Below are 24,912 nucleotides of genomic sequence, written 5' to 3'. Positions count from 1 at the left end.
AAAAAATGACTAAATCAATACAGAAATGACCATAAGAAAGAGAATCAGCCAGTTTTTGTTGCTGTCTCCGTCTAAACACCTACATCATGCATAAAAACTTTTTTTTTTTAAATTAATCTCTGCCTAACTTTTTTTTCTTCAGGATTATAGGTTGAAGTTGCTCTATTCCTATGCTTGTTTTCCTGAGCTTAAAATGGGTAAAATATTAACTTTATACTAAATTGCTAATGAAATGCAAGTTCATCCTGGAGTTTAACAGAATGATTAAACATTTTAAAAGACACAGAAGGGAAAGATTTAAGGGTTTATACTTTTTTAAAACATAACCAGAGTAAAGCTTTGCTTTAGTGATGATACAACAGATGTTTTTGTTTTTTGGCAGTTTTGTTTGCATTCCTTTAGAGTTTAGACAAGATCTAAGCCGTGCTTTTTTTAACAAGATGACACAGCTATAGTGTAAATAGTGTTTTGTTAAGATAGGAACAATAACAGTTTGGAGAACTATGATTTATACTGAATGAAGTCACTGACAGCAAGACTGACCTATTATCAACGACAGATTCATAATTACAAGTAAAGGTAAATTCATCTGTTTGAAGTCACCAGTGAGCACCACAAACACCACTAACTCTACTTGTACAGAAAACAGGCATGGATTTAAAAAATGAACTACAGATGAGGGTTTTTTTAATCCCTTCTTTCCTCTGGCTTTTGATGTAAATTCATGGCTTGACAAAACCCTTGTGAAACATGGGGGAAACTGGTGCAGAATCTTTCCAGATATAAAACAGAAATGTCACTGCAGAGTCTAAACACAGCAGTGGAGCTGGCGAGCTGGAGGGACACTTTAAACAAACATCAGTCAAAGTGATCCGGGTTTTTCTCAGCTGGAAACCTCAGAGCAGAAAGAAAAGAAGGTGGTAGGGCTTTAGCAAACACCTTCTAAACATCCTAAATAGGTTTGTTTTCAAATTAGCATCTAAATTCAACAGACAGGTACTAAAATGGGTTAACAATCCTGCATTGGCTCCTTGACTTCCACTTGGTGAGGTAGAGATGTATTTAAACGGCAGACTTGCTTTTCGTTGACCTGTGGTTGAGGTTGCACTCTGATGACATATGCATCTGTGGAGTATTGCTTTGCTAAATGGGAGGAAAAAGGTTTCGTCTCCTTAAACAGGAAGCTGCCCTGTGCCTGCTAATGTGCTGGAATGTGTGCATGTGGGGTTGTTTCATGAGCTGTCTGAAGTCCCTGCATTTTTAAAGCCTGTTTAGAAAGGGTTTCTCCACTCATGTGCATACGGTACATTGAACTGCTAATATGTAATAACAAACACTTTTTGTGTACAGGGCCTTGCAAAAAATATTCAGCCTTTAACTCCCCCAATTTTTTGTATTAGGATTATATGAGTTTTCATTCATATCTTTACATAAAATCCTGTGCAGCTAAAGGTGAGTATTAATACAGTTGGGAAAACTTTATAAGTTAGGAGAAGAGCGGTTTTCTACTCTTTAAATCCTGATAAAAGAGAAAGGATACAAGAAATACAACAATTGTTGAGAAGATTAAAGCTGAAAAAAGTTATTCAAACATCTCATTGAGCACTGTTCAGTCCATCATCTTAAAGGTATAGAGGAGGAAGTTCTTTTTCTGGGTGGATAATCAAAATAAGTGGTCCTCCTAATTGTCAATGACTCTGGTGATACGTTTACATAAGGCCGTCCTAACTGCTCATCCCCATTTTCACTCACCGGTGGTGAGTCTAACATAGCAGAAAATTTGCAAATCTTCTTTTGGAAAGTAAGCTTGTATGAGCGATGCAAACAGCAACTTTTAAACAGAGCATTCACGAGGAGAAATGGGCTTGTGCAAGCTCTCGCATGCATATAATAGACGTTCCCTCTCCTGAGCAGGTACAGGGTTGTACTGTACATGTGCAATTGTTTAAAAATTGGAGAGGGGGGGTCCTTTCAAAAGTTTGCAAAAATCTTCCTTTATACCTTTAAGATGGGACATATATTTTGCGAGGGCCATCCTACTAAACAGAGAGCATTAACCTAAGAAGCAGTGAAGAAGGCGGTGACTCTGGAGGAGCTTCAGGGATCAGGAAGGACAATCTACTGTATTAAAACAACACCTATTGGTATCCATCAAGAAATCTGCCCTTAAAGACGAAAGGCAGGTATAATGACACTGTAGATAGAAAGCAACAAAAAAAGCTGCTTAATTTTGACAAAAGCCATGAAGCTGACGCTGAAAACATGTCAAACAACGAGCTCTAAGTCAGAGGGAAACCAAAACAAAAGCTTCTGGAACATATATACATTACATGTGTCAAAATACTGACAGTGCGCATCGCCCCATAAACACCATCACCATGATGAAACGAGGTGGGGTGGAACAATGCTTTTCTTCAGCATGGCCAGGGAAGCTGAGAGTTAATTGGAAGATGGACAGCACAAAATAAACAACTGAATAAAAACCAGCTAGAGGCTGCATAAGACTAACCAAAAAGTAAAAAGTATTTACCCAAACTTTTGAGTATGGGCATTGAATACATATGCACTGCACACCTTTTGAGGGTTTTGCAACGATTTCTGCTAAAAAAAAAAAGCTTGAAGTGACATTTAATCTATAAAAAATATTATTTGTCTGTAATTTTAAAATGAGCATAAAGGTTTAAGGGGGATCAGCCATCTTTTCCATGACACTGTGTATTGTAAGAATAAGTCGCTGGTTCCAATTATGCTTCTATGTGGGCTGAGGCCTTGTCTTTTAACAGGTCCAGACACAGGTGACAGCTCCAGCTCCCTGTAAGACACAATAACAAATCATTTCCTTTTCTCCTTTCCATGTAAAGCCTGAAGCGTCTCTCATGCATAAAGCATGACTTACAGTTTGTACATCCTCCCGTTAAAGAAAATTAAAAATGCACGTTAGTAATTCCAATAACGGAAAACAAAAAACAAGAAAAAAATCTATAAAAAATTACTAAATTATAATTTAGTAAAATAAAATACATCTATTTAGAATTTTTATTTTAAGAAAGATACAAAAAAAAAAACTGTGAACAGTGAACCAAGTAACCTGTTAACTGCCATTTAAACATTTAAGCACAGCTGTATATAGTTTGAGTCCTCTAATGTCTTCAGTTAAAAACCTTAAAAAGCAGCTCTCACCTTCAGGAGGCTGAGTCATGGGAGGTTTCAAGCAGTACATGTGATATCCTCGATCACAGTCATCACAGAACAGCAACTGGTCCTATATGAAACACACACACTCAATATCATTAAAGGAAAGGCGTTTTTGGTCAGAGGTTCGACAGCAAAAGCTTTTGCTTGATGATACGCACGTCATTCTCAGAGGTACCACACAGGCTGCAGGACTTGCACTCGATGCACTGCCACTGATACGTCCTCACCGCCTGCATCATGTTTTCTGTGAACTGCAAACATGTGGGGTGGCCTTCGAAGGGGCAGCATGGTAAGAAGAAGGAACAAACACAAAGAAGCTTGGATTGACATTTTTTAATAAGAAGTTTCTTTCTGAAATGTATAGTGGAGGATGTTGTTTTTCTGGGTGGATCATCTAAATAAGTGGTCCTCCTAATTGTCAATCATTCTGGTGATATGTTCCCAGTTAGCTATCTTTTTCTGCTCATCTACACTTTCAGCTGAATATCTGTGGTGAGATACGGTTTCAGACAGTCATTAAAGCTTTACTTACTCACCGCAGTGCTTTGACAAGGGCCGAGGGTCGCAACAGAAAAAGTGTGTACGAAGTGTATGAGAAGAAAAGAAAGGCCTCAGAAGAGGCAGATATATATCCCATAATGCTTTGCGCGGAGAGCTCCCCACGCAAAGCATTATGTTATTTGCTGTCACAGCCAATTTTGCCATAGGCTGTCGCTACCCGACAATATTGACTAATAACAAAGATGGCAAGGGACGGATGAGGAGGAGTTATGTGACCAACGGGGAGCAAAAAGGAGTGACCATCTCTCCACTATAAATAGTTCAATATAAAGTCCACTATATAGACCCTGCTCAATATAGTGATTGAGGGGTTAGAGCAGCGGTTCGGGCACAGTAACAGAGCGTGCACGAGGCAATGGGTACGTGCATGCTCTCGCACACTCTTTACACGCCTTTTGTCTCGGGAGCGGGTACTGGTTTGTCCGTCTGCCTTTTTTTTAAAGTGGAGGGGGCGGGTCTTTTCAAAAATTCACGAAAATCCTCCACTATACCTTTAAGTAACACAAATACTCTAGTTTATTGATTGATTTACAATTGATCTCTTTTGACCTGTGTAAACATGCTATTGCACTTATCAAATTAATTTATAGAATATCTTATTTAATACAAAGAATAAATCCTTAAAACCATCATCTGTACCCATTTATCAAGATCCAATACATCACAGAATACAGTGCCTTAAAAAGGTATGAAATAAAAGTACTTCTGTTTCTGTTAATTGAGATATGTGACAGACCAAAAAAAGGTTGAATACTTACACTACAGATAACCCAGGAAAATAAGCCCTACTGTAAAACATGTTAGAGGCAGCATTGTGAAAATAACAATAACTGGAAATCTAAATTATGGCATCTAGCAGAAAATTCCTTAAGAAATATACCCTACCATCAGCGTTCATGTCTAAATAACTTAACATAAGTAAGTGAGAGGTTTAGAGCAGCCTAATCAAAGTTATGACTTAAATGTGAGTGAGATGCTGTGCGTTGACCATCATCAGGCTGTATTTACAAAAATACAGCAAACTTTAAACAAGACAAGTGAGCCGAAATGAATCTACATCAATGTAAATCCCTGTGTACCTCCGCCTTAATAAAAAGAATAATTGGAAAACACCATTTTGTATTTTCTTTGGTTATCTTTCTCTGATACTACACTTTCTATGACAAACAGCAACATTTTTTGGAGACAAAAAAGAAAAAACTAAATAAATTTCTGAGGAGGAAACTGAATTAGGAAAACACTACTTTATAGTTTTTTTAATTGTTCTCCCAGTTGGGGGCTTGCTTTTTAAAAAAAAAAAAAGATAAATCTGTTGCGTTGTTCCCTGGAGCAAAATAATCGTAGCTGCAGACTCACCAGAACGCCCACAGTCGGAGCAGGACACCAACTCCTCTGCCTGACCTGTCTTCCTGTTAGCGTCCTGGTCTCCCAAGCAAAAGTCACAGTAGTCGTTGGGAATGATGGTGCCATCAGAGCCCTTTTGAGCTGTCGGTAGGAACAGGAAAACATCAGAAGAGCAATATATTGATAAAGATGCTCCATCCTTGCTTCCATAAAACGCATGTCTAATTTAAGCTTCTGGAGAATGTAGAAGCCTTGGAATGACCTCCGTAGTATGCAACTTACGTTTGTGATTATCTGGGTTGCGAGGGGAAGGCGGGGCCATCTCTGCATCCTTCTCTTCTTCGCCTTCCTCATCGGCCAGGTGAGTGTGGGTGTAGTGGTAGCTCAGACCCGGCCGGTTCTTGTAGCGCTTCCCACAGACTGGAAATGAAACATGAAATCTCCATTAGCAATTTCCCATCAGAAGCTGGGCAAGCCTTTCTCAGCTGAATTAATGTAAAAAATAACATTGCAGCACAAAACAGTAAACGTGAAACTTTATCATTAAAAGTTATCTTTAGACATTGAGGTAGATTTATCCTAATGAATTAGGAGTTTTTTTTTAGCTGAAAATAATTTAGATAATGTTTTGTCACCACATACTTATTATTTTTTTTTACTTTATCATCCATCAGGTCCTTTAGATGAGTTTTCAGAGAGTTTTAGTGTTAAATACTGATAAGGTCATCATAGTCAGGGATTTTAACATTCATGCTGACATTGAAGATGATAGCTTAAATGCAGCCTTTAATGCTATCTTAGACTTAAAAAACATGGAATTCATAAATGACGTATTCAAAATATATAAATATGTCAATTCTTTGGCTTTTCGATTAAAAAAAATAATGCCATCACTTTTTAAAGGCATCCTTACACTTATGCATGTATTTCAGAGATAGGGTTGCAAAGTACCTTGTTTTGTCATGGATTAAAATGAACCTCTTATCTTCCCAGACATATATCTCCATGACTGTTACTGATTCTTTTTTTTTTTTTTAAAGAAGGATTAATTTACTTTACTGCTTTATTTGGACCTTAGCTCTCCCATAAAACAGCTCGAATTATGGCCTAAGTCTTTCTTTGCCAGTAGGCAAAGTCAGGTGGTAGAGGTCCTGCTCAGTCTTTGTTACATTTCGTTTTATTCCTGTTTGTATATTGGTTTCCTTGTTCAAATAAAACTAATGTGATAAATTTGAAATTTCTACTTTGAATGAGCTTTTTGTGCTTACTTTTGACCTGTTGAAAGTTGCGTATCATAATACATCTATCTACATAGATAGATGTGGTGAACTAGATGTGGTGAACTCTAGCAAATGTTTAAGATAGTAGTATGAAGCATTTTCATAACAAAAAATATGAAATCTCGCTCTCTTAAAGTCCTAAATTAGTACAATGATCCTGAAGATAATTCATGCAGCTCTTTGGTGTGGAGTTTATGGTCAACTCAGTGATAAGAAGCCAGGCAGATCCTGTAGCTCTGACAAACCATGAACCATCAGAGCTACAACATCCTGCTTCACAGACGCAATCTGGCAATTGTGTTGCAGCCAGTTCTGTTTAAACATTAGTTTGGCCGAAAAAATAAATAAATATTGGTGTTAAACCACAGATTACCTTTCATTACATCCATACAGCAGTGAATAACTGCATCAGGTGGTAACAGTTCCTCAACAGATATCAGCTGCTTCCCAGAATCCCCCAAAGCATGCATCTGTCAGTGAACTCATACCAGAACTTGCAACAGAAACAGAAGCTCATAGCAAAGCATAGTGTTGTAGTCAGTGCCACACCAACAAAGACCAAGGAGTACCAAGACCATATAAGGCCTATAAAGGTCTTGGACTTGTTTTAGTATTCGTTGGTGTCGGTTGGTGTGGTCTCGATTGCAACACTGGCAAAGAGTTAGTTTCATGCAGCGTTGGCACTGAATCCACCAGGGAAAGCCCAAGCATACAGCCTCAAAAGCTTCCTCTCAGTCGTTCTTGCTCAGTTAGCAAAAGAGCTGACCAATGAATTAGCTCATTGAGCTGTGAGTAAGAAAAGTTCAAATTCAGATACCTTCTTCAGTCTTTTTTGAGTTATGCTTTTGTTTGTACCTATCTGGAACAGAGAAGACACAGAAGCAAACCATGATGGAAAGACAGAATGAGACATAAAATGGAAATGAGACCGATTTGCATGAGGTTCAGTCTGCAAACAACCCAACTCTGGAGACATTTCTTCCAGGTACAAAAGTGGCATGCTGGTCAATTCTGCATAAACATCAGGGTCCCTTTACATGCTTCTTTTAGGAACAGACAGAGGGATACAATTAAGAGAATTGAGAAAGCTACATCTGTTTTTCATCAACATGATTTTTTTTACCTAACTAACTGAACATTTTAGTTCACTGCAATGGAATAAGCAGAGTAATAACAGCAGGAGGATGGGGTAAATGATAAATCAGTAGACATGCTTTGTGTCTCCTTACTGTCACAGATGTAAGGCTTGTCCTGGTCTTCAGCATTGGCAGATTCCGTCCTTCTGCGTGTTGATCCTCGGCTCTGCAGTAAAACACCAAACACTGATCACACGTGACACTATGAGGATTACTGCTTTAATTATAAATTAAATCAGTATAGTTCATGCTATTACTTAAATTTCTATAACTAAGTATTAGGTTCCCTTGAGTGAATCAATTTACAAAAAGTTTTTCTAAGCATTTATTTAAAAAGAAGAAAATGAAATTGGCAGTACATATACATAATGTTTTGCATCTTAACCACACATATTTGTGGCAGGATATTCAACCTCTCTCTTTTTTAGAAATGCCAAAATTCATTCATATCGGTTGATTTCCTGACATAAGTGTGGCTTCTGAGATCAGCCAATTCCAAAAACTTAATGTTAGCTCCCTTTATGTAGTCCAAAATCAGCCTTTATGTGTCTTGGAAAATAAAACTGCTTAAATCTCTTAAGAACAACCTGTGAACCATGAAGAATTTAAGTATATTACAAACTAGAAGAAGCTGAAGCACCGGTTTCTCAGTAGATAGTGGCACAAAATTAAAAACATGTATTGAGAAGGTGCAGACTACAACAGAAGCAGAATAAAATGTAGGGATATGTGAACATCACGAGTCAAAGCTTTAAAAAAAACAACATAGTGACTGTCAAGCATGGCGGTGGCAGCAACATGGTGAGGGTATTTGTAGTTTTCAGTGGTGCTGGGGAAATTCTGCATCTAATCATCTTAATAACTGAAGACAGTTGGATTTTTCAAAAGAGTAATGACTGTAAAATGTATAACTGGTTTTGGGATGGGTAAAGCAGACATGGTTGTGGTACTAAAACAAGTCTGACCTACCCCCATTAGAAAATACATGGACTCTGGCTACTAGCAGTTTTGTGCCGATGCCCTTTTTTGGCCCTATACCGATACCCAATACGTTGCTGTGCAGTATTGGCCAATACCATCTGTTTGAGTGTGTGTGTTTATATATGAAGAACTGCATACTACTTGGACGTAAATTAATCGCCATCAAGGCTTTGTCAAGCTGCTGCCTACCTTTGTGAAGCAGGATAAAGACTAATACAAAGTGAATCCAGTAGAACTTGTTATTGCCTACCTGGAATGCGTGACAATAGTTGAATAAACTTTTGGCTCTCAAAATGGTATTGGTGCTCTATTTGTTGGTACTCACTGATATCACCATTTTAGTGCATTATTGGGTATCTGGTATCGTGGCCCAGCCCGATACTGGCATCGGTATCGGTGCAACACTAGTTACTAGATTAGTTTTCTGCAGAGAAAACCAGCCAGTTTAAATCAACTCCACCAACTCTAGTAATCTGAGTGTTCAGATGTCCAGCCCAAAAAAAGTCAAGTACCTCATTTGTGATTTTATAAAAGCTTGTGGTTTCTTTTCTCTGAACTAATGGATATTTAACCAACTATTAAGTCATTTTTTTTCCTGTCACCCACTTTGCCTCTATTCCTGTTCTTTTTCTTCGGCGCATCAACTTCCAGCTCCTCATCTTCATGCAAGCTATCTCCATTTTCCTCTGCCTCCAGGACTCTCTAGATAAAGAAAACACACATGGATAGGGTCTGAGGCAAGGTCTTTTTTTTTTTTTTATATGTAGCACATTTCAGTAGTAAGACAATTCAAACTGCTTAGTAAACTACTATCCAATAAGCATCTATTAACTGCAAGAACAACAAAGGTTAGAATGAAATCCATCCAGCTACTTTGGAATGCTAGGTTTTACCAAAACATACCTGTATTTCCAGCAGCGTCTCTTCATCTTTACTGAGGCTGTTTTTTTTCTCCAAAAGGTTGTCCCCCCTCAGGAGGGCCTCCAAGGCGGTGGCCTCCCCCGGCGGCCCCTCACGTTTGGGGGCAAGATCTGCTTCTGTAGAGGAACATGAAAAAATCTGGCTTCAGTATGAAGTTTCCGAATGTAAATATGTAACGTGTAACAAAACCATGTTTTGTAGCAGTTTGTTTTTCATGATCGTTAAACCCCTGAATGCCATCGCAATCTTGAAAAATATTGTCCCTTCTTGTTGCACTTTAAAACAACAGCCATCATAAGTTTTATCCCACCTTATTCATTGCCTTTATCGTTTTCATTGGAAGTAAATCTTTGAACGACTCACCTTACTTCTTTTTAAAAATTTGGAAGCAGAGCGAAACTATGATGAAAGCAGGGATGTATGTTTAAAGTTTCAAAGTCAGCCCTTGTGTTCAGAACTAAACATCCCCCAACCCCCCAAAGCTTTAGTCTTTTTGTATCAGATGACATTACTTTAAAGACATTTTCTTCGTCTTGTAAGCGCTGCCTCACTCCCTCCTCGGAACAAACATATCACACTTTTATTTTCTTTTTCCCTGTGGGAAATTACATCAAATACCTCCAGTTCACAGCTGTGTTTTTTGTATTAACCTTTGTATTAACCTTTTGGTTATAGTGTCAGCAGGGAAAGTCATGCAAAAAGCATTTTAAGGCAGAATGCATCAACGTATGGGTATCTTTTCTAATATTGCTCATCATATCATTGTTGTGTTTATGCCACTGGAACTGGAAGGATCACAAAGAGTGACATATCTGTCTATACCTTGTGTTTTGGTTTTTCCCAAATGCATGGAATTAGAAATGAAGTGATGACCATATGTTTTCCTTTTTCCACAAATCATTCAATGTAACCCTAACTAAATTGTTTAATACTTAAACTCTGATTAATAATTCAATCAAGACCTTTCATTTAAATTACTCACTTCATCTGTTTTATTTGACACGTTTTAAGTAATATGATGGTAAATCATTGAGTAAGACATTGTTTTCCAGTATACCGGTAAATAAAGATATCTTCACAGTTCCAACTTTACAAGGAATCCATTGTTCGTAAATATATCCTGATGTGCTGTCTTCACACTGAGACAGCTGTTGCTGCTAATATTCCATTCAAATGTGTGTTTTACTTAAAGTGAGCAAGCAGATGTTTACTCTTCCTTTTTTTTCACCCTCTCCTCTATTGCTTTTCTTATTGTATAAAGCCTATTTTAAATTTCTGTGGGAAGGACAGGATTTTTAACTCCCTCCTGCAGCCCCGGCTGTCACGTCACTCTATATATACATCAGCTGAATCTGCCCAGCGCAGGTATGGGCTAAAACATGCTGCAGGGCATCAGGGAGCTGCTCTAGTCTACAGCAAACAGGTAAATATGAAAACTATAATAAAAGCAGTGACATTAAAAAATCTAATTTTGTTTCCAACCAAGGTTTCCATCATTATACAGACTTAACAGCCAGTTTGGGCTGTTAGTTATGTTAATAAAGGTGTAATTAATGTTTGCTAAGCTTTTTCTAATTAACTAAATATTTTGGAGATATTTTTTTTGAAAGATTAGTGAAGTTGGTCATAGGCTCAGATTAATGAAGCAATATTTATCCAAAAAAAAAAAAAAAAAACACTAACCTATTAACTTTTTACCATCTTTCAGGTCAGGATGATCTGTTTTTGCAGATCAGGATCTCATTCATTCCTCTAAATATAGAACTGCCTGCCTAATACCTGTCTATCAGCCAAACCCTGATATTTGGTCTTCAACAAGAAATTGATCCTTAACACAAAAGGAAAACTAGAAACACAATAGTGTAAAAAAAGAGCAGTCAATACCTAAACTGACAGAAATATCTAGGACCTTAAGAAATGTGCGGAAACAAATGTCTGGAAACCTTAAATTCCTCCTCAATTATCCGAGGGAGAAAATAACTACTTCAAGCTACTGCTGCTAAAAATAGTTCTAAACTATATAAAATGTTGGACAGTCCTTTGTTTCCTCTTGACTGTTGGCATTAAATAGAAAATATATATCTCCTCACACTGTTTCAATTCAACATTGAAGGAGTTACCCACAAACCATGAGCTATGTGTCATTCTTTTTCTTATTTGCACAGGATGTTGTGTGTTTGATTTTATTTTAAACTTACTTTCCTTATGTTTGATTCATTAAACTTTAGCACAAATGTATGTTTTCTTTCTTAATCTCGCTCTGCCTCAGAGGGGATTCTGAGTCTGTATCCGTTTTATCTGAAATCTCTTTTCATAAAGAGATGGTGATCTTACAAACAAACAAAAAACACTTCATATTTATTTTGTTAGTTTGCTGTCAACCATTTGTAAAATGTTGTTTAGGGCAATTTTTTCCATTATTATCAAATCAAATGATTCAACTTTTCTGGAATCTGTTGCTGCTATCAGTGGGGGGATCTTAAACTAACTGAGCAGTCGGCAACCTTTTAGTGTCCTGAATGAAATGCTTTGCATGGGTGTGTAGCCTACATCAGAGCCTTTCTTCCATTTAGGTCTCCTTCCAAACTGTATTTAAAGTTGCATTTGCTCTAAGGTCAGTTATGAATGTCGCATGCTTCCTATGTGCGGCAGATGCAAATGTTTTGGTATAAGGAAGGCTGTAGTCTTTATAAATGACGCCCGGAGGGCTAAAGGCTGTCCGGAATCAGCACAGGAGTCCCATCCTACCCAGGATAGTAGGATTACTGTTCACTTCATGAACAGGAGCTGATTTCATCTGTCATTTTAAAGTAAATGTTTTGATCTGCATCGTATGTCACAGCATTTTGGGATGCAGTATTACAACAAAATGCAGTCTAGCTCATTTTCTTTAGTCGTATGCTTCAGAAAGAAAATTGGTTCCAGACTTCTTCACAAAAGTTCTGCTCTGGTGTCCAAAACACAAAGCAAATGAGGTACAAGAATGGAAACTGATATTATTTCAAAGCTGATCCTCTGTGTACCTATTCGAACACACAAGCCTTTGTTCAGGAGACATTAAAAAAAAAGCATTTGAGAAAGCCCTGCAGGAAAGAATTCAAATTCTTCTGCTGTCTTATCATATATAGTCTAAACAATCCCTTCACCTTTTTGGTATTACAGATGGGTTGGTCGCTCAGTTGCAGCTCTGGGGAGTTTTTTTTTTTTACCATGTTTTTACACAAAGAAGGACTCAATTTCCTCTGCATAAAGAAAACTCATTCTTTGCAGAACGCTTTGGAGTATTACATTGCATCTGGAAGACACAGAAGGGGGAACAATAGTGGTAGAGAGAAGAAACAAAGAATCCCCTCTATTCCTCCTCTTATCGGGTTCCTTGGTATTCCACTTTCAAATCCCCCATAAGACAAAATGCATGGTGCAGGCAGGGATGAGAGCTAACAAAATGAAACACATACTGCCTTCTCAAAAGGCTAAGCTGTATTTTAATGCCTCATGGACAAATGATTATAGAGGCCCAGTTAGGGTGCTCCTGAGCTGCAGTGGGGGAGCAGAAGTCATATGTACATATATATATATATATATATATATATATATGTGTGTGTGTGTGTGTGTGTGTCCGTGTGTCGGGGCGTGCGTGTGAGAACATCCACAGAACAGTGAGAGGGGGCATTGATTCGAAGGAGTGAATGAACCTGAAGACCTGGTGAGAGAGAGGCTAACCAAAGCCAGATGGCCTGATAGCAAGAATTAATAAAACAAGCAGAGTATGTATACACACAAGCCTTAAGAGAAGGTTGCAAGCAAAAATTAGAGATACACAAATAAAATATCTGGTGTAACCATCCTTTGCAGCTTTCAGGGTTTTTCATTTTGTGTCTAATTCTGCATGGCTGTGTTGTTTGCTTTACCTAACCGAAGCTCACACAGGCGAAGCTGGGGATCCAGGGGGGGGTGGAGTTGCCTCTTTTTCCTCCAGCACCGAGCAGGGTATGTATACATCTGCCCCGCCGCTTGGCCTGGACCGACACGCACACAAATGATATTAACGATCATTTACATGTTAGTGATGGCAACCTTAAAGGGTATAATAATTTTCACAATCAATAATAACGTCTTAGTAATTTGTGATTTAAGATAGATAGATACAAATCAGATAGATATCAGAAACAATGTTTTTTGAGATTGAGAATCTTAATGTTTAGATTGTAGGATGTCATAGAAAACATATTTAGCTTTAATGAATTTTATTCCTTGTATGCATATAATCCTCATTTCCTATTGGTTTAATTATATCCACATGAGCACAGACAGAAAAAAAGTCAAGAGAAGGAGGGGAGGCATCAACCTAGAATAAATTCATATAATGCGAGTTAGGTCTGCCACAAAGTATAGGGTGTGGCCTCAAGGGCTTTGCATACAAGATGGAGAGTGGGCTATTTATGTCCAGATCTCAGTAAGAAGCAGATTGTTCTCTTCGCTTTTGCAGAGAAACCGCGCGTTCATGGTGAATTCTGAATGCCTGGTGCAGGATTAATCAGTGACAGACATTCATGAGATGCACATACTTAATGTTAAGTTTGTCTTACGTATGTATAAATTAAACAACTCAGGCATTGAGCTGATATGTCTCCATGGATTATTCTAAGATTAGATGCAGAATAAAAGAACTGGCATGAATCTACAAAATAGTTTGATATTTCTATCTTTATGGTAGTCTTTCTTGAGTTAACGTTCATTTATTTGGCAAGCTGATGCAAAGAAAATCTGCATAGAACTGTTTTTCAAGTAATATAAATCAATTAGAGGAACATGGGAATATTTACTGTCGTTTTGACAGATTGAAGAAATGGAAATAGAAAAATAATCTTAAAGCAAATATTAAATTAGGGCTGCAACTACAGATTATTTTGCAAATTGATTAATCCACCTGTGAAGTTCTGGATAGAGCATATTGGCAGATGGAAACATTTTTTTATTCTTGAATGCAAATTGTTTTCAGAATTTTTTACAATCTTACTGCACTTAGTGGGTCGCTCTATCAGCTAAATGCATGTTTTACAGTCTCTATACTCAAGTTAATGATTAATCAATTACTAAATTAGTTGATGAACATTTCAATAATTAATTAATTCTGATAAATCTGATTGTTTCAGCCCTATATTAAATTTAAGATCAACTTAAGTTCAAATTGTGGCATTAAAAGTTGGAGGTCCCAGAATCAGCTTTAGTTCAAAATTCAAAAAGGCGGCTTCAAATAAGAACTTTTGTCAATGTGAATGGAATCAACTGTTCATTTATACCTTCCGACGTTTGATATCACATTAATGGGAGCAACCATTCTCTATTTCTGACCACGTTTCTTAGCTGTTTGAATGAATAGAAGGAAAACCTTTACTTTGATTAGCCATTTTATTGGATAAAATATAAAATAAAAGAGGATATTAAATATTCCTTCCTAGCATGGTTATTGGTGCCAGACTGTTCTGATTATTTCAGCACCTGCTAAATAATAATACTGCAGCTAGTAACTTATTTGTAACCATCTCTGCTGAGGAAAGCAAAATGAAACACTCTTTGCTGACATTTGCACAGTTCCTTTTAAGGTTGGCTAATATCTGCTGCACTATTGGCTCAGCAGACGGCTCCCTTTTTCTGTGCAAAGACTCTGTAGTAACACATTTTAAGTCAAATCAGATACACATTAGAGTATGCATTTTTTTTTTTTTAGATGGGTTGCAAAATATAACCAGTCACAGATCTCTAAGAAGAACAGATTTTTTATTTTTTTATTTTTCAGGACTTGGCAGATTTTTTAGCCCTTAAGATGTTGTTACCTGGTCGGCGGTGATGCTTTTCCATCCAGATGTAGCAGTTGTTCTGAGCCACACCAGTTTGAGAGTCCAAGAAGGGCATCCGCACGCTGCGCTCAGCACAGAGGCGGGCATTGTAGCTGCGACAGTGTTCAATGGCCTCTTTATAAAACTGGTCACCAAGCCTGAATCCAGCAAATCATAAAAAACAAGAACACAGATAGCTTTGGTTGTAAACAGCTCCAGAGATGGCCAAGAAAACGGCAATATGCATCAGGCTAAATTTAATTTCGCTCAACAGCGACTGCTTCGTTTATTCAACATCTGTAACACATCAAGAAGACATTTATTTGTGGAAAAGGACCTACCCACAGTTTTATAGTCTTATTTATGCTATCAATCACAGCAATATGAAGCATGTTTGCTTGATTACAGCTTTTCCTTTGTGATAATGTTTTGTTGCTCTTCCAATGTATTGTTAGAACAATTACATGCAATTCTGCAAGGCTGATGATTTCATATCACCTATCACATATCATCAACTCTAACTGAAAATATTTACAAAAACAGTGTATTTCTAAATGTTTCTCTAGGGACTGAATCAAAGAAGCCAGGATTAACGGTATCCAGCAACAACGTGAAAAAACATTGAAAAAAAGCTTTTTCTCAAATGGCAAAAAAAAAAAATCTTCATCCCAATCCTTTAGCTAAAATATTCAGTGGGTTTACAAGATCGAAGTGGATTCTTTTGAAAGCTGTCCTCATCTGGTGTTAAAGTGGCACTTCATTTCAGAAAAAAGGTGCATTATATTGACAGTTTAACATGGTCTTGGACTTAGCTTCCTAAGGAACATGGATACATCTTTGACAGAGCAATTATCTCCTTTTCTCAAAAAATCCAGAAAAATACTTTTTTGTATGCTCTACATTGTATCCCTTGTTTTATCACAGAAAAATCTGAATGAAAGGAATTCAAGTCTAAAATAAGGCAAATGCAAAGTGTTACAGGCTTTGACATGGGACTGTATAGGGAATATCCTTTATTAAAGTTGTATTTTAAGTAATTAGCATCTGTAAAGACTGGTTTCTGTAGTTTCACTAGAATGTCTCATGCTGTGAATATACAATAAGTAGGAGTGTTTGACTTAAATTCATACACCTAAACTTTTTTGTGTCGATTAATCATTGACTAATAACATTACATAAATAAGGAAGGAAGGAAGGAAGGAAGGAAGGGGTAAAGTTTATTGATTGGATTTCTGGCTAGAGAATTATAATGCATCTCACTCATACCACCACTGCTATATTTTACACTACATTAAAAACTTTGCATTACACTCTGTGATGATAAAAGAATTGAATGTAGTGCATTGGCAATGGAAACTATTTCCAGCACACTTTCTATGCACTGCTCTTTACCTAATCTAAAGGCTATATGAAGTTTGGAGAAACCCAGTGTGCTCTGCACACGACACTCATCTGGTGACCTTGCTCTGTTGATTATGTTGAATACCACTTACTGGATGCCACAAATGATACTGTATTGTTGTGATGCCACAAACATTGGGCAGTGAAATATTTAGTTGAGTTCAAATGTCATGACTGGACATACTGCAAAGGTTCAGTTCTATTACACCACCAAGCTGGAATTCACCAATATTAATGGAAAACAACATGCATGGTCTAAACATTAGTTTTCATCTTACAATAACTAACTTAACTATTTGGTGTTCTGTTACGTACAAGCTAACAGGTTGAAAAAGTTGATAATATTCACACCAGATTTAGACAAAATCCCTTTAAAGATGTCGAATTGCTGCTTCTTGAAGCAGCATCACTATAATTGTGAGAGATTTCATTCTTGTGTATATTCCCAGTTTATGGATTTTATAAGGAGAAAGCTGCTAGTTGCTCAGCTTCATGTGAAGCTTGTTGACAGAAGTTTTGGGTCAAACAGACCTACAGAATGGAGGAATGCAACGGGTGTTGTTTATACGTACTGTTTATACAGAATGAGAGCAGCAGTCACAATGCACATCTTTAGAAGGGACTTCCTGTCACATTACTCACATTCCCAGAGGTAAAACATTATCTCTGCTGTCACTATTTGTTCCCTGAACTGAAATGTGTGTGTGGACTTGCCGGCGTTTCTTCTCCTCATTTTTTGTTTCCATCTTTTTCATCATGCTGGCTGTATGTATCTCGGCCGAGCAGCACCATAAATTCTTACATAACTGAGCTGCTGTGTAAGTGTGTTGGTTGTTTTCAATACTTTTGGGGGGTGTATGGAAAGCTAATATGCTCAGTAATCCTATAAGACCCTGGGTTACCTATGCATTACTTATTTGCATTGGTTTTGCACTTGTAAAACAAGCAAGAAGAGCGGTTTAATTTAACACTTCATGAAAACCATCTTTTAAATGCATGCTGCAGTTTTTTTTATCACTTAGTAGCAATAAAAAAATAAAATAAAAAAACTCCGAACTTTTAAGGGTAATTATCTCCCAGGTGGTTCTGGAAAGCATGTGATTAATGACCAAAACAGCTTTCCATAAACACCGGCTATTTGTACACATTTGTATGTGTTCTGTATGTTCAGATACTTCCCTTTAAAACTAGATCTAAAGACTTGATGCTTCTGTTTTGTGCCCATTTGTTAAACATAAGGCCGGTTAAAGCTTTAGACGTTATGTAAGCATAGTTTGTCACGTCAGAGAAGGAACATTCCTCCTAGACAACAACTTCCTGGACACTAATTGAATTTGCAGTTGTGCATTTTTTTGTGCGTGAAAGAATGCTTCCATACTTACACAGGGGTCATCTGTGTGTCTTACCATTACCATACAATGTCCCTATGATGGACTGAGCATCCTTTCACCAACTTTGGCTCACTTTACATTTAAAAGTTCCAGGTACGATCTTTTAGAGAGGAAGATAAATGGAAATCTGACAACTACTGGTTGGGGAAAAAAAATGTTAATTTACATTTAAGAGGGATATGAGAGAAAAACTGTTCACACTTGCTTTTTTTTAAACTAACCAGATTTCCACAAACCAGCTAGTTGAATATTTCAAGCTTTAAATCTTTTATAAACAACCTTTCCATGAATATACAGGTAAATCTGGTCTGGCAGTAGGATTTGGATGGTGTGTTAGCACAGTACAATTCCATCCAGAAAAAAAAGCAGCGTATGATTTATTCCTAAATGAGCTCTTATCATCGCTGCTGTAAATCACCTGTAATAAATAACACCCTTTGCTACACAAATACTAAACAATCCTAAAAAAACACCCGATCAGACACAACCCCAAAACGTCTGAATTTGAACGTCTGAATCCGAATATTGAGTTTGAGGAGGTTTAATACAGTATCATTTTAAGGCTCTGAACAATTATCAATTATCATAATTGCTGATTTGGTTTCAGATTTATATTTATATTAATTTGCATGTCATGTGTTAAAACTGTATTGTAATCAGTTCACACGGTTTCATTTTCAATCAAAAAAAAAGATCAATGTCAAAATGGTTTGTACACTTTCGACAAACTCTGAAACAAACCAAAATTCATGGAACAGATAAAAATCTGTTGCCTTTTTTCAGATCAGTTAGGGCTCAAAAAATCTATTAATTCATTCCCATTCATTAACCAGTCAGTCAAGCATGCAGCAAACAGTTGCTGCCTTCTTTCCCCACAGAATGCCTTCAGACGACTGCCTGAGCGCTAAAACTGCACAAGCACTTACAACACTGTATGTAGACGTAGCTGTCTGATACAGCCTGCAGAGACACATGCTCAAACTCTGGCCATCCTTTCCATGGCCAGAGGTGTATGCAACACAGCACCTTGGTTGTGTGCTTCCACAAGCATGAAAAAATGATTCATTCCCAGTGAATCAAGGTGTGGAACCTTGTTACCCAAATTTCCTGCCAGCACTTGACTCTAGAAGATAGAACGCATCTTCTCTAAACTGGTTAAATGGGACAATCCAGTGGGCAAAAATGGATTTGATAGTTCCCAGTACTTGGCCAAAGAGATTATGGTGTGGAGATGTTTTTCAGTAGGTTACCTCAGGCCATAACCTTGTGCTGCGAGCTTGATTGTCACGAGATCTGAGTTTTCAGTCTTACAACAAATCCATCTTAAAAGACTTCAGCTAATACGTCCATCTCGTAACAACCAGCGAGTCGGACCAATGACACGTCAGCAGTGTTTTTTGGGGAGGGACATGCAGGAATGATGACAGTCAGAAGGGCCTTGCTGGGGCATTAAAAACATGGCTATGCTGGAGGACACACCCATTTCTTTTTTAATTAGAGGGTTGACGATATTCTAAAAAACTTGTGTTGCTTAAAATGATTATGTGCTGGTTTGTCTTCCAAATTGTGCAAAAATCATTGCACCATGACATGATGACTTCACCGTAAACATCCAACGATGGTATACATTGCAGGTGTCGCAGTGGTTAGCATGCACAACCGATGGAGGCCTTAGTCCTCAACGCTGCTGACCCTGATTTGAATCTTGCCTGTGGTCCTTTGCCGCATGCCCCCCGCCTCTCTGATACCCCCTTTCCTGTCAGTCTGCTGTCGCAAAAACGAGCTACTAGTGCCGTTGGAAAAAAAACAAAACACATCCCACCTGTTATTCCTTGCACACATCTGAAATGTCACGATTCGCTGCTACAATTGGAATTTGAAAGCGTGTTATAGAAGGCAGGTACTCGCTGGCATGTCACCTAATCAGCTCGAAGTATTGTACTAAACGTCTCTCCTTTTCACGGACAGACTGAATGGCAGCAATCCCAGATTGATAACGTAGAACTCGACTCAGTTCTGCACATATCAATATTGCTACTGCTGGTTACCTGAGTCCTTCAATGAAAGGAACTGTTAAAGTTTCAATCTACCAAAACATTTAGGAGAAAATAATCCTTTTATCGTCATGGGAACAGTGAGGTGGTGGTTCCCTCCTGTTCCATCATCGCACATACAGTGACATAAGCCCCATATACACTACCCTTTTGAAACCGTGCTGAGAGCGGTCCGAGCATGGTAACATGACAACTGTTGAGTGTTAATGGAAGCGGACCGTGCCAGAAACAACCGAACAGCGCTAAATCTAGTACTAGTTCAGGGCACGGTTCATTTGTCGCCGGGTTCTCTGATAACCAAAGAGCGCATGACCAGGCCACGTCATCTATTGGTGGTAATGCACATCAGTAAGTTGCTCTCTAAGCGCCACAAAACAGAAGAAGAACTGTAAACAACAATTGAAATCTTCTCAGCACTACATTTTTAAAAATGGCTTCAAAGAGCTTGGTGCGACCAAAGGCTGCCTTCTTCGCCTGACTGTCCGCAAACAAAAAAATATCACAATTATAACCAAACACAACTTCCTGAATGTTACGGCCACTGCTGCTTTGATTTGCTTGATTCCCTCCTTCAATCCAAGGGAGCAGTAGTACCGTAGATCGTCACTAGGAGGCGAGGAACCGTGCTAGCCTGATGTTTTAAATAGTCGTAAAGTACCAAGCTCGGCATGGTTAACTGATCCAAGCTCCGTCCAAACTCAGCACGGATTGGTTTCAGAGGGGTAGTGCAAATGGGGCAATAGATTTGGGAGTTTGAATAGAATAACTTGACTGGTTTGCACAGGTTCCTGATCGCAAAAACTAAACCGTTTGAATATAAAAGAACACTTGAGCCAAGATTGTTTTTCAGCATCTGACCTCACAAATATTCTTCGAGAAGAATCTTCAAACTCTTAAAGGTACAAATTGTGTGCAGACATAATATAAAACCCTATGGAATATAGTTCATATTTGTGTGAGGGCAAATATGGCAGTTTTTTTTAGAATCTGAACAGTGGGTGAAGCAGAGTGGGGGATGTGAGAAAGTGAAGGAGCAGGACAAGCTGATAAGGTGGGGGTGGACAGAGTCTGGCATGACCTGGGGCACACGTGTTCCCTTTCAAACCACGCCACGCTCATTCCTCCTCAAACGCACATATATGTCTATGCGTAATTGCACTCAGTTTGTTTATAGCACACACACACACATGCACAGAGCGATTAGAAATGAGAGCAAAGGAAAAGTGGAGACGGAAGAAGAAAGGCAGATATGTAGAGGAGCTGCAGAGAAAATGCTGTTGCAGATGAGGGGGTTGGGGCCTAGATTGAGATGATTTTGTTTAATATGTAAAAAAATGTTTCTACAGACTATATTAAACTTGTAGAGAATCATGAGTGATGAATAAAGGTAGAGTTTCTATGTGCGGAATAAGAAAAACAGATTTGTTCTTGCAATTTTATTTCTGGTCACCAGTAACCCTTCTTTTATAGTCTGGATAAACAAAAGCCAGGATTTGCTCCTGTAGTCAGGGTGCATCATAAATGTATGCAAGAAACCCTAAATGTAGCCACTCACACACACACACACACACACACACACACCACCTCCATCACTCACTCCCCCTTCTACAAACCGGGAGGGGGAGGGGCAACACATGTACACAACAAATACAACCCTTAATACATAAACCCTCTGCTCTAACCCCCCCAAGCCCACATTTTTTCAATTCTGTTGAAAACACCAACAAATCTCTTTCCCACCTGAGCTCTTTGTTACATTATAAATCCAGACCTTACCATGGAAGGCAGCGGGTCATGTAATATTTACACCTCTGCATATGAATCACAGCACTTATTTAAATACTTTTCATATCGGCTGCTCATTAAAACCCCATCCGCACACTGGCTCTCCACGTTTCCATCACAAAGGTGTCTTTGTAGATCCTTGATTTTTTTTTTTTTTTATTACCCAAGGCAACGTGCATGGCTAAACATGACTGTGAAGGCTAGACGTATTTACTGCCAGGATCTGACGCTTTAAATTCATTTCTCAGAGAAGAAGAGGGTAGTTTATGATTAGTCAAGCCTCCTGCAGACAGACAAGCACCATGATAGACTGTTTTGAACCAAAGTAGAGAAGATCCCCCTTATTTCAGCAGAAATATTCCATGCTCAGCTTGTAATATGTTGACATACATGTATGCATGGTGTTTTCTCTGTTTTACAGGAATTATAAGTGGGTCTGGTTCTTGTGACAGGCAGACAGATCTCCCTCACACCCCCAATTCACTCTCCTTTTCTTACAATGTACCTTTCTCCTAACAGATGGACCCAGGAAAAATACTGGGATGCCCCTAATCTGCTGCTCCACATACACAAAAGCCTAAAACTGTCAAAGTCTTAATCTGTTTTGATGGAATACAACCGCTCAAAGCAGTTTTTTAACCTTGACAATCGCAGGATTGGAGAATTTTTTTAGTGAAAAAATGTAAAGCTAAAATGTACGCATCATGGAAAGTGAAGCTATCAAATCCTCATCATTCGATTACTGTGTAGCCTGTGTCATTTTTTATTTATTTATAAGGTCAGTACATCTCTGCAGCGCAAGTGCAATAACCCAAGTCAACTCCTTTGTAGTCTTCACTTGGCTCTCTACTGTGCAGATACTTTTATATCTAAGGGAAACATATTCCAGGACATTACAATTTTTTTATTTTCTTATGCTTTTTTGTACTATATACACTCTTTTTATATTGTCTGTAGTATTTTTTATCTTTAATGGCATCTTGCTTTAACCCTTTTTACTCTATTTAAGCTACTAGAAACAGAATTTCCCTGAAGGAGTAATTCCAAGGGTTGAATAAATATGAGTCTAAGTCTATATTAAAATATAGAATGGAATTTGGAAAGTGACTTTATCTTAGCATGTAAAATAATTATTTATTTGTACTGCCTAACTATAGCTTTTTACTACATGATGCAGTGAGTTTATGCAGAGAGTTATCCCTGCTGGACCATTCATTATTGTGTCCATCAGTTATGATCCAACATCCATCAATGTTGGAAAATTACAGAAAATACTGTTACAGACAAAGTTCTAACATAACTATTACTCAAAATATTTCCTGGACAGCTACCTGGGCTGCTGTGCTAAAATGAGTGTGAAACTGGAAAAGGAGGGTTTTCTTTCTGTTGCTCCTATTATATATGAAGTTATTCATACCCCAGAAGGATTTAAGTATAAAATTACTTCTTACTCTACCAAAAGTTTTGCTTCTAATAAGAAATTATACATACATTTCTCCAAAGACAATAAGCTAATAATGGAGTTAAGTATTACATAAATCGAACTCTTCTTTTATATATATAATTTATGACTGAGTTTTAGCAACAAGTATTTTATTTTGAAGACTTTCTTGCCATCCACCTAATCCTATAGCTTCCTCCTCTGATTCTAAATCAGATTCTGACAAAAATCAGCAAATGTAAGCATCAGCAATGAAAGATCAAGATGCATTTTCTAAGTAATAGATGTACCATAAAACACAGTAACAAAGTGCAAAAGCATGGAAACCACTCTAAAATGGATAAAAGGACAAGGCTGCAAAGCGGCTGACAGTTTAAAGGGGATTAGCAATTCCCCATAAACTAAATCGATAATAAAACTGTTTCTTAAAATGTGTAGATGTGTATAATGTGTATAAAATAGCCCATAATTTTAAATGGTAAGTCAAAATAAAAGATAAATATATAAATACTGCACATCAACAAAAATAAAAACAGCAAACTAACAATGAGGCATGGTGGTGGAGGAATCATAATGATTTAACCTTCTTTATGGTTAGGATCAGTTCTTAATGCCTATCACTGCTGGAAAAAATAAATAAATAAAAATTCAAGCTTCAATCCCTAAAGCAAAACTCCACATAAAAACAACGAATGAGTTAAACAGAGGAAGATTAAAGTAATTGCAGTGAACAAGACAAGCAATGAAATGTTCCACATATTTGGAGTGTTTATTTTTGTGCACTTTGTTTTTCTCTAGGTTTGACATAAAAAAATGTTCACCTTACTTTATTTTTGTCAAACTAAGCAAAGGGAGGGAAGGTTCCACCCCTTTTAACCGGTTAAAAGATAAGTCAGTTTGCAGCTTCCAAGTTTTGCTTTATTGGATGAAGATAAAGATTTTACTTACATGGTTTCCACAATGTAAAGTTGTTCCTTTATTAAGAGGTCAACTTCCTTCCAAATGCACGATTGTGATCGCAGTGAGAAGGTGCGTGTGTTTGCATAATATACATGCTTTTACATTACTAAGGCTGCAGAGCCATGGGAAGGGACTGAGAAATCTGAAGCGATTCAAGTGCGCGCGAAACCTGATCTGTATATGAGATCAACATATAATCATCGCTATCATTAGTCTTACAATATTAATGTTCTGAAAAATACATAAATAAATCCTACTTACGATTTTAATGGATTATGAATGACAGCCGCCATCTTCTCTCCTGCAAGACTGAAATGTAATATTCCAAACCTATGTGCAGTTCGGGACCCTTATGAAAAAACAAAACAAAAAAAACAAAAAAAAGAGAGAGAGAAATACAACAGCCAATGCTGTTCTGTCGACAGTGCTGTGCACCAATGCAACCCCAGCATGAAGACATTGGGCGTGGCTTCACAGAAGTATGTCAACAGACCCCACACGGGACTCATCCCTTTAAATAAAGTTGATTTATCTCCATCTGTGCGGACACAATATCTTATAAAAGAGAGAAATCAACATTGTGAGCTATACTTCATTGTTTATTCCAATGCATTCAGTGGTT

The 24,912-nt window shown here is 37.7% G+C and overlaps 1 protein-coding gene across 3 annotated transcripts; it reads right to left on the bottom strand.

The window, feature by feature from the left end:
* Nucleotides 1-371: 371 nt before the first annotated feature.
* LOC107088476 (zinc finger protein DPF3-like) lies at nucleotides 372-24,710 on the bottom strand. 3 transcript variants are annotated; one of them, XM_015380663.1, is made up of 12 exons: nucleotides 24,552-24,710; nucleotides 15,256-15,416; nucleotides 13,330-13,437; nucleotides 9,401-9,534; nucleotides 9,104-9,199; nucleotides 7,610-7,682; nucleotides 7,198-7,239; nucleotides 5,383-5,520; nucleotides 5,113-5,241; nucleotides 3,354-3,466; nucleotides 3,181-3,262; nucleotides 372-2,812 (listed from the first exon to the last, which is right to left on the bottom strand). In XM_015380663.1, exons 1-12 carry the CDS (start codon nucleotides 24,581-24,583, stop codon nucleotides 2,745-2,747), a joined length of 1,176 nt encoding a protein of 391 aa, XP_015236149.1. In that variant the 5' UTR covers nucleotides 24,584-24,710; the 3' UTR covers nucleotides 372-2,744. The 3 variants fall into 3 exon arrangements, with proteins under 3 accessions (XP_015236149.1, XP_015236150.1, XP_015236152.1); XM_015380664.1 differs by lacking the exon at nucleotides 24,552-24,710 and adding an exon at nucleotides 24,279-24,464; XM_015380666.1 differs by lacking the exon at nucleotides 7,198-7,239.
* Between the last annotated feature and the right edge of the window lie 202 nt (nucleotides 24,711-24,912).

This window comes from Cyprinodon variegatus, unplaced genomic scaffold (assembly GCF_000732505.1).
Source record: "Cyprinodon variegatus isolate N-32 unplaced genomic scaffold, C_variegatus-1.0 Scaffold219, whole genome shotgun sequence".
NCBI classification, from domain to species: Eukaryota; Metazoa; Chordata; class Actinopteri; order Cyprinodontiformes; family Cyprinodontidae; genus Cyprinodon; species Cyprinodon variegatus.
Note: the sequence above shows the minus strand (reverse complement) of the source record. Positions and strands in the feature narration are given on the sequence as shown.

Bases quoted from the DNA above. Each gene is read 5' to 3' on its own strand.
- LOC107088476 (XM_015380663.1), bottom strand. From the start codon at position 24,583: ATGGCGGCTGTCATTCATAATCCATTAAAATC. The intron at 13,438-15,255 runs GTAACAACATCT...GTGTCGGTCCAG, and splicing joins AAAGCATCACCGCCGACCAG to GCCAAGCGGCGGGGCAGATG. The intron at 5,242-5,382 runs GTAAGTTGCATA...TCCTACCGACAG, and splicing joins CAACCCAGATAATCACAAAC to CTCAAAAGGGCTCTGATGGC.